The sequence below is a fragment of the Tachysurus vachellii genome, chromosome 7, assembly GCF_030014155.1.
Source record: "Tachysurus vachellii isolate PV-2020 chromosome 7, HZAU_Pvac_v1, whole genome shotgun sequence".
Lineage (NCBI taxonomy): Eukaryota > Metazoa > Chordata > Actinopteri > Siluriformes > Bagridae > Tachysurus > Tachysurus vachellii.
The window spans coordinates 6,074,401-6,090,314 of NC_083466.1; the positions used below are offsets into that span (position 1 = coordinate 6,074,401).

General features: G+C 37.1%; 4 non-coding genes and 1 gene segment (V, D, J or C); 3 read left to right on the forward strand and 2 right to left on the reverse strand.

The window, feature by feature from the left end:
• The first annotated feature begins 3,063 nt into the window (after positions 1-3,063).
• On the forward strand, positions 3,064-3,582 carry LOC132847905 (T cell receptor alpha variable 14/delta variable 4-like). The segment is given in 2 exon segments: positions 3,064-3,130; positions 3,266-3,582. Coding segments are annotated over 2 exon segments (384 nt in total).
• A 1,914-nt stretch (positions 3,583-5,496) lies between these two features.
• On the reverse strand, positions 5,497-5,569 carry trnar-ucg (transfer RNA arginine (anticodon UCG)). The gene has a single exon. It is a non-coding gene; the product is annotated as a tRNA-Arg (tRNA).
• A 4,974-nt stretch (positions 5,570-10,543) lies between these two features.
• On the reverse strand, positions 10,544-10,615 carry trnag-ucc (transfer RNA glycine (anticodon UCC)). The gene has a single exon. It is a non-coding gene; the product is annotated as a tRNA-Gly (tRNA).
• Positions 10,616-10,734: 119 nt separating this feature from the next.
• Positions 10,735-10,807, forward strand: trnav-uac (transfer RNA valine (anticodon UAC)). Its single transcript has one exon. It is a non-coding gene; the product is annotated as a tRNA-Val (tRNA).
• A 222-nt stretch (positions 10,808-11,029) lies between these two features.
• On the forward strand, positions 11,030-11,103 carry trnav-aac (transfer RNA valine (anticodon AAC)). The gene has a single exon. It is a non-coding gene; the product is annotated as a tRNA-Val (tRNA).
• The last annotated feature ends 4,811 nt before the right edge of the window (positions 11,104-15,914 follow it).

Genomic DNA, 15,914 nt, shown 5'->3' on the forward strand with positions numbered 1-15,914 from the left:
AAAAATTCAGATTCATCTGAATCTATAACATATCAGTGACAGAACTTATGACTTTGCATTAAAATGAAACATTATCAGACTAATGGACACTAATATCTCTGTAATGTAACAGAGGTGATGGAGATCAGAGACAGATGCAAAAAAAGGTGCTTAATTTAAAGAGCAGACAGACAAGTTCCACTACAACAGTGTCACTTCCTGGGTGTGACCTTCTAGAGACGTGTAAAGTTCAGCACATACAGCACTATTATACAGAATCATCACAGAGCTGTGTTCAGAAATGGCTCAACTATACAACTTACTGTACATAGTGAGATACACACCACTGATTCTCACTCTAGTTACAGGTCATTAAATTACAACAGTTAATAGATTGTATTATTTAACATATTTTTAATTTTTAATAGATGTTTTAGGGATGCTTACAGAAATTGCTTAAATATTTATTTTTGTTTATATTTATTTATATATTTTTGTTTATAACAGGCAGTGCCGCAGATAAAATTGGGCCGACAGAAAACAACGCTAAAACTGAGGTTAAAGAAACAGACACTGTTACTCTGATATGTTCATATGAGTCAAGTAGCAGTTACGTTTGGCTTCAGTGGTACAAACAATATCCTAACAGCACAGCACAGTTTTTACTGTATAAAGGTGCAAGGTCAGCAAGTTCAGAGTATAATCCCACTGGCACTCGATTAGAGTCAAGAACATCCTCAGACTCGACTGAACTTACTATCAAAGATCTACAGATCTCAGATTCTGCACTCTATCATTGTGCTCTTCAAGTAGGATCACAGTGATACAGAGTCACTGAAAGGCTTTCCAAAAACATAAAGTGTGTAAAAACCACAGAAAATGTATAAATGCTTCCTTTACCAACTGATCAGTTAACCACAGACACAAAGAACAATTCAGGTAAAAAAATGCAATTTAAATAAAGAGAAAATGAAAGAAAATAAAGGAGAGATGAAGAGCTACACATTATTCACAGTAAATTGTTAATTTTTCATGCTAGAAAATATAATTTAATGACACTACTAGAGACATAAAGGTTAGCTGTCACTGATGGATAAAATGTGTAATACAATTAATGCATCTTTTCTGCTCAGTTTTCCCCAAAGATTCACTACATTCATTAAATAAGTAACTGAATAATTGATTGATTCATTCATTTATTCATTAATTCATATGAATATGTTTTTATATACAAATGTTAATTAGATTTAGTTGGCTTGTACAGATGCAATGAAGATGAAACATTTGAATAAGGAAACTGTTAGTGGATTTACCTTTTCCTTGTTTTATGATTTATGATTATTGCTTGTACACAACTTTGATGAATATACACAGAGAATCTAAAACATAATTATGTGATCAGGGATGGCTCTAGCCTTTTGAGCTGGATGTTTTTTTCTGTATTTATGATTCCAACTTTATCAAAGCTTCCTGTAGCTGATTGTCTGAATGATCACATTATTAAGTTGAATAAGTGTGTAAATGTGTGTACATAGTGTCCTGCATTGGACTCGTGTCCCATCTAGGATCTATTTCCTGCTTTATGCCCAGTGGAGTTAGGATATAATTCAGATCCACTACAACCCTGACCAGGATAAAGCAGTTACTGAAGATGAATAATGAATGAATGAACATTTTTGTCTGTAGCTGCAGGAAAATAAGCAGCTGCTTATATTGTTTATAAAGTAAAGTGGGTTTAAACTTTATTATATAATCTGTAGGTCTCATAGCAGGTTTGGGGATTTTTTCTAGTGTAATGTAACAGCTGATAGAAAATATTTTTTAGTTTTCGAGAGTTAAAAGCAGACTGAATAAATAAAATGAGATGAAGCATAATAGTGATGATGATGAATAAATATGAGTGGGTGATGCTAAATGTGGAGACATACAAGTTTCTAAAGTATCTAAGACCATTCACTTAGACCAGCAATGGGGAATTGAGGAAATTTCCAGAACTAAGGAAAGAGTTTTAGGCTTTGTAGGATATAAGAATTAAACCTCACATGCTTTGTCACTTCTGTTGGGATGGAGTGTAAGTCCCTGTAATTTACTACTGCAATGTGTGTGATTTAAACTGCTGTTGCTTCATTTTATATGATGTGTGTACTTTAATTAGTTTGTTTTACAGTTTTACACAGGAAACCTTCTCTCCACATAGCATTATCTCTACAGATGGTATAACCACTACAGACCAATTCCTGGTCTTTATACACAAGTGACTAGGACTGACATATTTATTAGTGCATCATTTGGTTTCTGCTCTTTTGTACAGTGTTCAGTGTGAGAAAGTTCAATACAGTTTTACCACTGTAGTAGTAGTAGTAGTAGTAGTAGTAGTAGTAGTAGTAGTAGTAGTAGCCTTTGTCACTGGTCACAGGTACCAGCGAAATTAGCCATCAACCTGACCATACATACAATACGTACAATATGACAAGGGAGGACCGGACAGAAAACAGGGAATTGAAAAGAAATACAGCATAACATGAGGGAAGGGAGGAGAAAAAAAAACAACCCCCAGACTATGCTCCGGTGGGGAATACAGTGTGGGAACAGGTGTTGGGTGTTTGAGTGCATATCTTTATATATGTGTGTGTATGTATGTAAAAGTGTAGGCCTGGAGAGTCGTTGCTCCCGGCATCAAATCTTGGTGCCTCAGTCCGCAAGATTGTTATAGCGATACACAGCAAATTGCCATGGAGACAACCTTGATTAGGTCCCAGAGAGAGTCAACAATCAGCAGGTGTCTGTGGAAGTGGGGGAAGGAACGCAAGAGAGTTCTTGTCCTTTAAATATATCCTATTTTTTATAAATAAGTATTTTACAATAATTAAATAGCACATCTAATGCAGTAGGTTGTGAAGTAACACTTGTATTGTTCTGTGTTTTATTGGTGACTCAGTTCACTGTCACTGATACTGTGAAGTGATGATCTGTACAAAGTTACACTACAACAGTGTCACTTCCTGGGTGTGGCCTTCTAGAGACGTGTAAAGTTCAGCACATACAGCACTATTATACAGAATCATCACAGAGCTGTGTTCAGAAATGGCTCAACTATACAACTTACTGTACATAGTGAGATACACACCACTGATTCTCACTCTAGTTACAGGTCATTTATTGTATTATATAATATTTATGTTTGTTTTTAAAGCATATAGTAATTTCCTAATTTACCATTACAGTACATATTTGCTTTTGAAAAATTCTTTGCAGATTTATTTCTTTATATTCTTTTTCACTCCAGGCAGTTTTGCAGATAAAATTGGACCAAAGGATGAAGATGCCAACATTGTGGGGAAAGAAACAGACACTGTTACTCTGAAATGTTCATATGAGACAAGCAGTGAACACATTTATCTTTACTGGTACAAACAATATCCTAACAGCGCACCACAGTTTTTACTGTATAAAGGAGCAAGGTCAAGATCTGACCAGAGCACTCCTGATGATCATCGATTAGAGTCAGAAACAAGCAGAGACTCTACTGAACTTACTATCAGAGGTCTAAAGCTCTCAGATTCTGCTCTCTATCATTGTGCTCTAAGAGTTGGAACACAGTGATACAGAGTCAGTGAAAGGCTTTACAAAAACTTATAAAACCACATCAAAGATCCTCCCTTTACCAACCTGTTATCAGTTAACCACAGACACAAACGATAATTGTGGTAATTTTGTGGTATAAATGAATAAAGAAGCAAACAAGCAAACACTCCACAGTGTGTTACAGGTGCACAGGACATGAAATTAAGTTTATTGTACTTTTCCTGACAGTTTTGTCCATGATACACTGTAATCAATAGTCATTTAAAATTTACTGATTAATTAAATGGTGCATTCATTTAGTCATTCAGTCTTGTGTGTGTTATGCATGTATGTACAGCTGCATGTTACTTTGTAGGATGTGAACTAGAGCAATGTCCTTTTACAAACCTCTCAGAACAGATGTGAGTTTGATTGTACAGATACAATTGTACAGATTGTACAGAAGATGAAATGGATAAATAAAGAAACTCCTCTACTACCGTATCGGATGAATCGGAGGAATCGGATCGGAAGAGAAAAAGTGGTATCGGTACATCTCTAACTTATACACTAATTTTTTATATGATATATTGATTATATCAATAATAAATAATATACAGTGTGAAGTCTTTGCTATTTTAAATATGTTGAATAGTACACTGTGTGTACTGACCATGTACGAGTATATTGCATCTTTTCACATTTGCACATTTCACCTTGAGCATTGAGCATTTTGCACATTTTTCACCCATATGTAACAGTAATAACTGTATGTAAACTGCTCTGCAATTTCTGGAGTTCGCTCCCAAGAATTTCACTCACCAAGGCACATGTGCTGTGGTGATGTGAATAAAAGTGACTTGACTTGACTTGACATGTTTAACGCTTTCCATGAGGTAAATGGAAAGGGTGCCTGCTAAACATATTTTCTATAACATTTATTTTATTTATTTTCATTAATGCAATTTAATATATAAGTGTATTTTTCTTATGGGCGTGTCCTGTCCCACACACATATAATGGCTCCGAAGCCCATGGATTTCAGAAAGCAGGAGCGTGGTCAATGCTGTAGGTAAAACACGTAATGGAATTTAATTTATTAGGGCATTCCTCAAGCAGAATGGATTCGACTGGCGGCGCTCTGAAAAGTAATATAAAAAAGGACATATGCGCTGAATAGAGACGGTAAAAGTGGGTGGGTCTAATATTATTGGTCTTAAAAAGTGGGTGGGTCCTGTCCCACCCACATATAATGGTTCCGACACCCATGACCACGGGTATCGGATTAGGATCGGTCACGCACCACCGATACCCGATCCACTCAAAATGCTTGGATCGGCATAGATACAATACAGAGCACTTATGTACGTCGCTCTGGATAAGGGCGTCTGCCAAATGCTGTAAATGTAAATGTTATAAAAATGTTAGAATAAATTGCTAGAAAAAATAGCAACCTTTTTAGAGCTTGACATGGAATACCACCAGCTTGTAACATTTGACAGAAAGTTCTATTAGGAAGCTCAAAAAAATCCAAATCTTGCTGATACCACTACATATTGAAGAGCATGACTTGGAATAGAATCAGCTTGTAACATATGACAGAAAGTTCTATTAAGAAGCTCAAATTGACTCAGGAGTTACAGCACTTAGGAAGCCTTTTTCAGCACAGCTTGAAAGGAAGCAGAAGACAAATCTGCACCAGCTGGGAATCAAACCCCAGTACACTACTGGTGCACTCTGCACCAGGCTCTTTTGCTAGATATCCAAGCATTAATTGTGGGTGCCTTCTTAAGAAGCTGAAGCTTTACCTGTTAGGCCTTCAGCTTTGATTTTCAAAGTCCATTTCAATGTTTTTTCATCCGGCTCACACATGTGACAGACCAGATTGTGAAGGTGATAATGAGCAGCAGCAAACAGAAGCACTTGGCAGTTCCTAAAGAACACCTTATAAACTGACCCAGATGGGACTCGAACCCACAATCCTCAGCTCCGAAGGCTGATGCCTTATCCATTAGGCCACTGAGCCTGCAGACAAAGAACGCAGGAGGGAAAAAAAAAAAAAAAAAAAAAAAAATTTAAACCATATATCATTTTCTACTGCTGTCGCATGAGTTTATTATCCGCATTCACTCCAATCCTTCACCATTGTCCAGATAGATCTGAAAAGCTCTGGAAAGCAACAATTGAGCCTTCTTCAAATAAGATGTTTAAAGAAACACATCCCCAAAACATTCTGTTTAATGCAAGAATAAAAGGCAGCTTGGCAAAATCCAAATCTTGCTGATACCACTACATTTTGGAGAGCATGACAGAATAGAATCAGCTTGTAACATATGACAGAAAGTTCCATTTAGAGGCTCAGATTGACTCGGCGGGTACAGCATTTATGAAGACTTTTATGGCACAGTCTGAAAGGCAGCAAAGCACAAACCTGCACCACCCGGGAATCGGAATAAACGGCAGGCAGGAATTAATGATTGCTTTGGAAAAAATTAACCTTGCTTATACCACTACCTTTTTAGAGCTTGACATGGAATACCACCAGCTTGTAACATTTGACAGAAAGTTCTATTAGGAAGCTCAAAAAAGTGTAAATCTTGCTGATACCACTACATATTGAAGAGCATGACTTGGAATAGAATCAGCTTGTAACATATGACAAAGTTCCTTTTAGAGGCTCAAATTGACTCAGGAGTTACAGCACTTAGGAAGCCTTTTACGGCACAGCTTGAAAGGAAGCAGAAGACAAACCTGCACCAGCCAGTAATCAAACCCGGTTCACAAGAATGGGAATCTTGTATGATACCACTACACCACTGGTGCACTGTACACCAGGCTCTTTTGCTAGTTATCTGAGCATTTGTTGTTCAGGACCTGCAGGATTCTTGAACTTCAGGGTGCCTTCTTAAGAGCTAACTAGAAGTGCACCCAGATGCTACTCCAACCCACAATCATCATGTAAAGCTGAAGCTTGTTGATTTTTTGACAAAACAGTCAATTGGCCGAAACATAGTCTTAGTCACACACAATCGGTTGTAAATGGAAAAAAAAATAAATAAATAAATAAAAAAATATTTCACTACTGATTAAGATTGTGACAAATATTTGTCCTTGTACAAAAAATGCTAATGCAGAGGGATTTGTGATTTCACAGGAGATGGTGTATAAGTGTAAGTATATAAATATTACAGATTGTAACTGTAATTACACCTTCATATTATTTTATTATAACTGAATTATTATTTGAGAATTGACAAACGTTGTATGTTTGTGAAAACATAAATAAAAAAGTTAGTATGTGATTCTCATTTTCTGAATTAATATTTAGAATATTTTTGTTGATGCTGTTATTGAATATGATTGTAGAGACTACTGATCATTCATTATACAAACAATGCATCTGTTTATCCACAGACTGTTTATAACTCAATGTCAATTGTGATGACATACAGTCACATCAATCAGCTGCATGAAGACTGCAGAGAACTGCTGGGCGGACCAAGATGGTATTATTAACAATAAACAACACTAAAGTCTCTTCTTGGTGAGTTGGGTTTCTGTTCTGCACATTCACTTCAATAATAAAATAAATGAATATGTAATATATACATATTGAGCACTTTATTGTAAATATTAGCGAATTATAAAGATAATTATAAAGATACACACACACATATACACTTTTCTGCAAGGAGTGGAGCTTCCCCAGCAGATCAGTGTGGCAAAGCATTTACTGCAAAACCCAAGAGGGCTTCCGACAGCACACATGGAACATGTACATGCTGTTATCGAGTTCCAGGAGCCTGAAAATTTTAAGGGTGAGTTAGTAATTCACCACCACAAACATGCTAGATCTGAGACTATGGTATCACATGCAGATGTAGCTCGTTTTATTATTGCTATCAACCCTAATTGTTGCAGATCAACGCCACGATCCTGGTGGCCTACTGGATTATGTTTTGGCCTCTTGCATCAAATACAATGGGTTTTGTCCAAAGACTTTTCAGTTTAGCTCTTAGATGCCTCCAGTAGAAACCCAGAACACCAGAAACTCAAAACAGCAGTGGCCTAATGGATAAGGCACTGGCCTCCTAAGCCAGTGGTTGTTGGTTCGAGTCCCATCTGGGGTGTGCTAAAGCAGAGTGGTGCAGTGGAAGTGTGCTGGGAGCAAAACCAAGTGATCAATAAAACACACCCATCTTCTACTAAGAACAGCCTACATTTTAGCTCTTAGATGCCTCCAGCAGAAACCCAAAATGCCAGAAATTCAAAACAGCAGTGACTTAATACAGTCATGTGCCAGTGGTCTCCTAAGCCAGGGATTGTAGGTTTGAGTCCTATGCAGAAGTACCCTGAAGCAGAGTGGTGCAGCGGAAGCGTGCTGGGCCCATAACCCAGAGGTCGATGGATCGAAACGATCCTCTGCTAAGTGCTGCCTATGTTCTAACTAAATGCAGGTTGTCCAAAATCAAAAAAGAAAGTTTTAATCCAAACGTAAATACTGGACCTGAAAAAAAGATGCCCAGTTAAAAAAATACTGCTTTATACGTCTCAACAAATAAAGTTAATAAACTCATATAGGTGATCTAAGGACAAGAGGAATCCTAAATTGAATGACTGAAATGACTTAAACTTTTCATATACAAACAACTACCGAACTTTTCTCTTACCCAGATTGAGCTGTAAAAACTATAATTTGCTCATTCCAAGGACAGTCTGAATAGGGCCAGCGGCGCAATGGATAACACGTCTGACTACGGATCAGAAGATTCTAGGTTCAACTCCTTGCTGGCTGGGTTTGTTTTCACATCTTCTCCAAACTTCCTGCTCAGTAACAAAGTTCACAGTCAGAGATCCCTGGTTTAGCCCAAGTGAACAGATCAGGTCAAGTGTGTGATCATGAGATTGGGTGGGTAAGTTTACATGTTGCAGAAGGTGAAAGATTTCCAGTATTGACAGAAGTCACCACCCCTGACTTGAAGAGGCAAAAACAGAGAACATATTAAAGCTGCTCACATTCTTTTCTCATCCTTTACACAATAAACCCTCTGTGATATAAACTCTACCTGTTCTTCTATCATACAAACTGCACAAATATGATCTTAACTAGGGTTGAACAATAAAGGGAATTTATGGTGATTAATTAGAAAATTGGGGAAATTTATATAAACTGTATCTTATAAAAACATAAATATAAACATTTTGTTTGGACATAAACTGACATGCATTCAATCAAATATAGATTTTTAAAAAATTACATTTTGACAACACTGGCTGAGGTGAAATGTATCCACACATGAGATGGTGTCTGTGACATAGTTCTATATAATAAGTTTGGGAAAAATCTTGGGTCTGAGAGATACATTTAAAGACCCCATGGATTCATAGCGTGTTTTGGAAGCTTTTCTTCCTGATAGATGTGATCCATTTTTCTTTGCACGCGTGCATTCGGATCCCACCGTCATCGCTGACCTCATCATAACCTCAAAACCTTTGATTGTTGCTCACAGAACGTTGGTCCATGCTAGAGTGGGGTATGAAAATCTAGCCCTGCGTCTAGGTGTTTTGCAAGGGTGTGATGAGTTGGACCCTGCTTAAGTGCATTAGCTTTAGGAAGCAAGCGCAGTACAGTCTTTGTACACAAGCCCTTAATGACCCCAGGCTTTGTTGTAGATAGCGTGGCCGAGCGGTCCAAGGTGCTCAATTAAGGCTCCAGTCTCTTTGTGGGTGTGGGTTTGAATCCCACCGTTGCCAGGAAACAAGGCACAGATAAAGCATTCTAACTGTTCCCTGAGTCTGTGCTAGAGTGGGGTGTGATAAGTTAGCACCATGTCTGCAACTTTGGGCTGTATTTCCATGCTGGTTGAACGCAGATGCTTGTTAGTTCACATGAACAAGATCATGTCTTTCTTCCATCAACACATTTGGGAGAGCATAAAGGCTTCCAATTCCTTGGGTAACATGGCTGAGTGGTCTAAGCTGCTGGATTTAGGCTTCAGTCTCTTTAGAGGTGTTGGTTCAAATCCCACCCCTGCCATAGACACTGCATATTCCTTCTAGACAGTTTTTTATTTTGTCACCTAAATGTCCGCTCAGTCAGTGCATTTGTATTTATAATGGTATAATTTTGTTGCACAATATCTTACACAAAGCATAATGGGGTTTTAAATATAACTTCATGTAATTTTTAAATACTTTGTGTAAATACTCACCAAGATGGACATTTATTTACAATAATTTGTGTGCAGGATTCAAGAAATGATCTGTGTTATGTTATGGAGGAATGCACAGTGCATGTAAACAGTTTAATTGCTGAGTTTTACAAGTGATTTTAACATCTGTTTCCTTTAGAGAGAGAAATACATGAGTGTTATAAAGACACCACAAACTACATGGTGTTGTAAATACAATTTAATTATAAGGTCTAATATAAAATGATTAATCCAGAGCATACATGTGTGTCTGTATGACCTGTTTGCAGGGTTTTATTTATTAGTGTGTTAAGGTTTTTCTCTTCAGTGAACACAAGATGGCGCAGTCACTTATCTTATAGTGGGTCAAGTACTAGAGCACCACACAACCTGCTCACATTCTGAGATGATGGATTCTACTTTTCACACTAAAACTTTTGTGACATAGAGTATACTTGTTCTTCTATCATACATACTGCTGATATAATATCCTAACCCCTGCCCTGGTTACTGTTAGTGCCTAAGCTCATTTCAGAGATACCATTCTGATTAAACAACAGTGTAAATAAAGTGTATTAGTAAATAAAATTTGTTTGGATAAATAAGCATTGTGTGTTAATCGTTCACTTTCCAAAATCGTGCACTGTACAAAAACTAGTTTTGTTATATTTTTTAAAAGATACAACCATGTGCCCCCATTATCCTGCACTACAACCCCTCTACTTATTTTTCTCTTTTCCTCCTTTTTCCTTCTTTTCTTTCCCCCCTCCAGGCAGTCTCTTTTGCCCTGGCTCTGTTATTAAAGGATGTGCATTGGCCAGGAATTGAACCCAGGTCAACTGCTTGGAAGGCAGCTATGCTCACCACTATACCACCAACACCTTGACTGCAGTAAGCCCAACTTTGGTGACTGAAAGTTGATGCTTTTTAGTAACTCTTATTTATTTTGTTACTTAGATGTTTCCCAGGCCTCAGCAAAGGGTGGGCAGGCTTTGCTGTGGTTTCTGTAGTGTAGTGGTTATCATGTTCTCCTTACATGTGAAAGGTCCCCAGTTTGAACCTGGGCAGAAACAAGGATTTGGGCTTTTGGTTTATGGGAAATGAGTTGAGTTTGGTGCTCTGTGTCGGCCGTTCCTTCTGGAACACCCTGAAACCAGCTTGATTCCCACATAGCGCGACAGTTTTCACGTGGCTGCTCATCTGCTATTGCGATCAAATGAAGAAACAATTTCTTTCTTCATTTTGTCAGTTCCTTAATTTATTTTCAGACTGCAAGGCCAAAGTCCCACTTTATAGTTTCTGTAGTGTAGCGGTTATCACGTTCGCTTAACACGTGAAAGGTCCCCAGTTCGAAACCCGGGCAGAAACATGCTAATGCTTTTGAGCTTTGTTTCAGTAAGCAGCCTGTTGTTTCAGCTCGCATGACACAGTCAGACATTGAGACTCTGACCGTGATAGATGCAGGTTCTCCACAACAAGGTGCCTCCCTTAAAATTCGCTATACTGCATGAACGAGTGTTTGTTGTAGCTGAAGCAACATACAGAAAATTTAGAAAAAAACAACCACCCACAACACAAGTGGAAATCAGAAAGAGCTCTTACATCAATTCAATTGTATTAACTATTTTATTCTATCTATAATTTCAGAAGCATCGGTTGCATGTGTGTGTGTCTGTGTGTGTGTGTGTGTGTGTGTGTGTGTGTGTGTGTATGTGTGGGTAAAGATGTACAAAAGCCTGGAGAAGTTTACAAACCCCTAAGATTAGCAATAGGACAAAAAAACAAAGTGAGAGGAATAGAAATACAGGAACGTAAAGCAGAAGGTAATGTTTTTCAATATGCAGATGATACAACGGTAATTGTAGAAGGGAAAGAAAGTGTCAAACATGTTATGGAGATTATAAAGGAATACTGTAAAGGCTCGAGAAGTAAATTAAATGAGGACAAAACAGTATACATGAGGTTTGGGAAGGCATTGATTTTAATGGACTCTTAACTTTAAAGAAGTAGATGAAATGAAAATTCTAGGGATTTTGATTGGTAAAAACAAGAAGAAAGTAAGGGATGAAATGTGGGAGGAGCTTTTAACAAGAATAGAATGGAGACTAAACTTTTGGAAACAAAGAGCACTGAACTTGAAAGGGAAGGTTTTAATTTTAAATGTTTTAATGGTGTCTAAGCTTTGGTAGGTTCTATATGTATATGATATGCCTGTTTGGACAGAAAAGAGGCTGAAAAAATGCTTTTGTGACTTTTTATGGGAGGGTAAACCAGCAAGAATAGCTTACAACATGATCTTAGGGGTGGCGGAGAGGGGAGGCTTAGGTTTAATGGACGTAGAACAGAGCAAAATGAGTCTAAGAGTGAAAGTAGTCAAGAAATATCTACAAGAAGAAAACCAATTTGAATGAAAAAAAAAACAATGAAATATTTTATAAACAAATGTGGCAATTTTAATTTGGACAAGGGAATTTTATGGATGAAAACAAAAAATTGGATGACGGAAGGATTACCGGAATTTTATAGAGAAATGTTAAATGCCTGGGGAAAGCTGTTAAAGATTATTGAGCACTTTCCACAAGGGAGAGAAAGCATTTTAAATCAACCTCTGTTCTTAAACAAAAACATTTTAAAACAAGGGGAAAGTAATATTTTTTAAGAAGTGGATGGTAGCAGGGATAACAAGAGTACAGGACGTTTTATATGAATTTAAAAAGGAGTTTCTACCAGAACAGTTTTTTATTGATGCAATGGAAGAGGCAAAAGAGGAATATGATCAGAAAGAACTGAGGGACGAATATAAAATAATCAAAGATGCAATACCAAAAGAGTGGATAAGGAAAATAGACAACATGGAAGCAGAAAAAGAACAGATGAACATTTATCCGAAACAAGAAGAAAAATTGTATGGTTTTAAAAGCTGTACAGTTAAAATGTTTCATGAGATTTTTAGGGAAGAAGTTTTTAAGGAACCAAATACAAATGAGTACTGGTGTAAACTTTTGAAGGATTAAAAAAAGACATATGGAAAAATATAAAAGGGAAGTGTGTGAAAGTGAAACTTTATATTTTATAAGGCCTAAAGCAGTATTTACAGACGTAATCTTAACCAAGATAGAAGTTGAACAAAGTCCAATGTGTAAAGTGTGTCAGGAAAGGGAGGAAGGGTTTTTACATCTGTTTTTACATTGCAAAGAATTGGAATTGTTTTTTAAACAATGTAAAGTTCTAAGTAAAGTGATGTGTAATGTGAAAGAAATTACATTACAAAGTAAATTACAAAGTAATGTGAGTGGGGACTGGAATGAAAATGATTTGGAATGGAATAGAATGGTGATATTAGGTCGAGACAAAAAGTAGTAAAAACAAAAAGTTTGTAAATTTGAGTATGATGTTAATGAAAAGTCTAATATGTGAGAGAAGAATCATAGCCAAAAGAAAAGGAATTGTTTTAGATTTGTGGAGACTTTTTAAAAAGAAAACAGAATGATATATGAAATATATGAAAATATTTATTAAAAGTCTAATTTATTTAGATACTTTGTTGTTTCCCAGGCATCCCATGTCCAGCAAAGACAATGGGTTTTGTACAAAGACTTTTCAGTTTAGCTCTTAGATGCCTCCAGCAGAAACCCAAAACACCAGATGTTTAAAACAGCAGTGCCCCAGTGACCTAATGGATAAGGCACTGGCCTCCTAAGCCAGTATTTGTGGGTTCGCGTCCCATCTGGGGTGTGCTTAAGCAGCATTGTGCAGGAAAAGCATTCTTGTAGCAAACCCAGTGATCAATAAATCACAACCCTCCTCTCCTAGGAACAGCTACATTTTAACTAAGAAGAAAATGGCATAAATTTCAGAATGGTTGCTATCAACCCTAATCGTTGCAGGTCATCGCCACAATCCTGGTGGCCTACTGGATGAAGCTTTGGTCTCTTGCATCAAAGACAATGGGTTTTGTCCAAAGACATTTCAGTTTAGCTCTTAAATGCCTCCAGCAGAAACCAAAAATGCCAGACACTTAAAACAGCAGTGATCGAATGGCTAAGGCACTGGCCACGTATTGTAGGTTTGAGTCCTAGTTGGAGGGTGTGCTGAAGCAGAGTGGCGCAGCGGAAGCGTGCTGGGCCCATAACCCAGAGGTCGATGGATTTAAACCATCCTCTGCTAAGAGCAGCCTACTTTCTAATAAAAATGAAATGGCTTAACATTCATATTTGTTGCAGTTTAGCTCTTAGATGCCTCCAGAAAAAACACAAAATGCCAGAAAATCAAAACAACAGTGACTTAATACGTCCTTGCACCAGTGGCCTCCTAAGCCAGGGATTGTAGGTTTGAATCCCTTTTGAAAGGTGTGCTGAAGCAGAGTGGCGCAGCGGAAGCGTGCTGGGCCCATAACCCAGAGGTCGATGGATCAAAACCATCCTCTGCTAAGAGCAACCTACTTTCTAATAAAAATTAAATGGCTTAATGTTCGTACGGTATACATACACACTGTGAACTACATATATTTTGAATTTTTATTATATTAATTCTTTATATTACTCCTTATGTTTATCTTCTGTTCTATCTTTATGTTCTGTAAAGCTGCTTTGAGACAATGTCCATTGTAAAAAGCGCTATACAAATAAACTTGAATTGAATAAGTGTGGAAGGAAGAACAAGCAACAAACAAACATGCTAACAATTTCAGTGCCTTCATACCTTACTCACCGTGCAGTTTTCCATGTGATGAATAGTTAAAGATATAATAGTTTAATTACTCTAAGTCTCCTATACAGCCCAGTTGCATGCTGCTGTAGCAAATACAATAGAATTGAGCATTAGTATGATGTATGCATGCATGCAATTTGGGATGTAGCCCAGTCCATTGTTTCAGTGTTGACAGATAATAAGTAACAGGTATTTGTCCAACCTCTGTATAACTTTATCTATCTATTTTTTTTCCCAAATATAGACTTCTGATATAAATTAAGATCACATATATCATAATATCAGTCAAAATAATTCTATTATATATTCTACACAAATACAATGTGCTTGCCTGAGCTGTCTAGCGTCTAGTGTAGTATGAAACACAAAGAATGTAAAAATATTACAGTAATATCAAATATATTATAAATATTAACATTTTCAGAGAACGTCTTTCCTTTATGACTTTAGTTCCATAATTAGGCACTATAATCAGCAAGTCCCACAATGCCTTGCAAAACCTGCTTGTTAAGAAAATGCAAGTGATTTTGTTTTAAATCCTTCATATATGGTTTTTCATATAGAATATTTAAAGTGTTTTGTGGTGCTTTATGCACATGATTTCTGTTGATTTAATAGACCCTTAATTCAGACAACCAGTAAATCAGTCAGGCTTTACATTGCACATGATCTATTTCCGTGTCCATTGAGTGTTTATAATCAGAATCAGAATAATTATTAATCCTGTCGGAACTTAGAGCCCGTCTCCAAGTCGACACATCGCCGGGTGATTTGTACTTATATACTTTTAATTAATAAAGACTGTTTTAGTTAGACTTAAATGATAAACTATAATTACTACAAGCAAAACACTGAGAAAACTCCTCAAACCTGGATGAGAATGAGCAAACTTCTTTATTGTGGTCAATCAGCCAACAATTCTCTAAGAGAAATTGTCAAGTTGAAAGTAACAAAAGAAATCCCAAAAACCCAAAAAGAGCATCTTCATGAAGAGCATCGGCATGCAAAAATAAAAACAAAAACTCTCAGGACGGTCCTGCAAAGTAACGTTTTTTTTTTTTTTTTTACACATACCAAATTGGCCCAAAAAATTCTCCTCTATATATACCCTGGCGCTCCTAGGTGCCTCCTCTTTGGTTCCCCTCCTCACAGGCCCATTCCCAATATGTTTTTCATCATATCACCTTATTTACCTGAATTACCTCATATGTTTTGTAACGTCCTTTTCCCTACCATCCCCTTGTTTTCCATCACCTTTTACCCATATGCCCATTTATGGATTTTCCTCCCCTTAGTTCCCCGGGGCCCAGGTCTGGGAGCCCCGGCCTGCGACCCTGGGTCTTCTTCGTTCTACATAACATTTATGAGTCATGGTTTGGGAACCAAGGTCGTCGTCATTCTAAACAACAATTTTGTTATTGTTATTAAAAATGTGCTCAAAAGAGCTTTACTGGTCAATGTTATATTTGC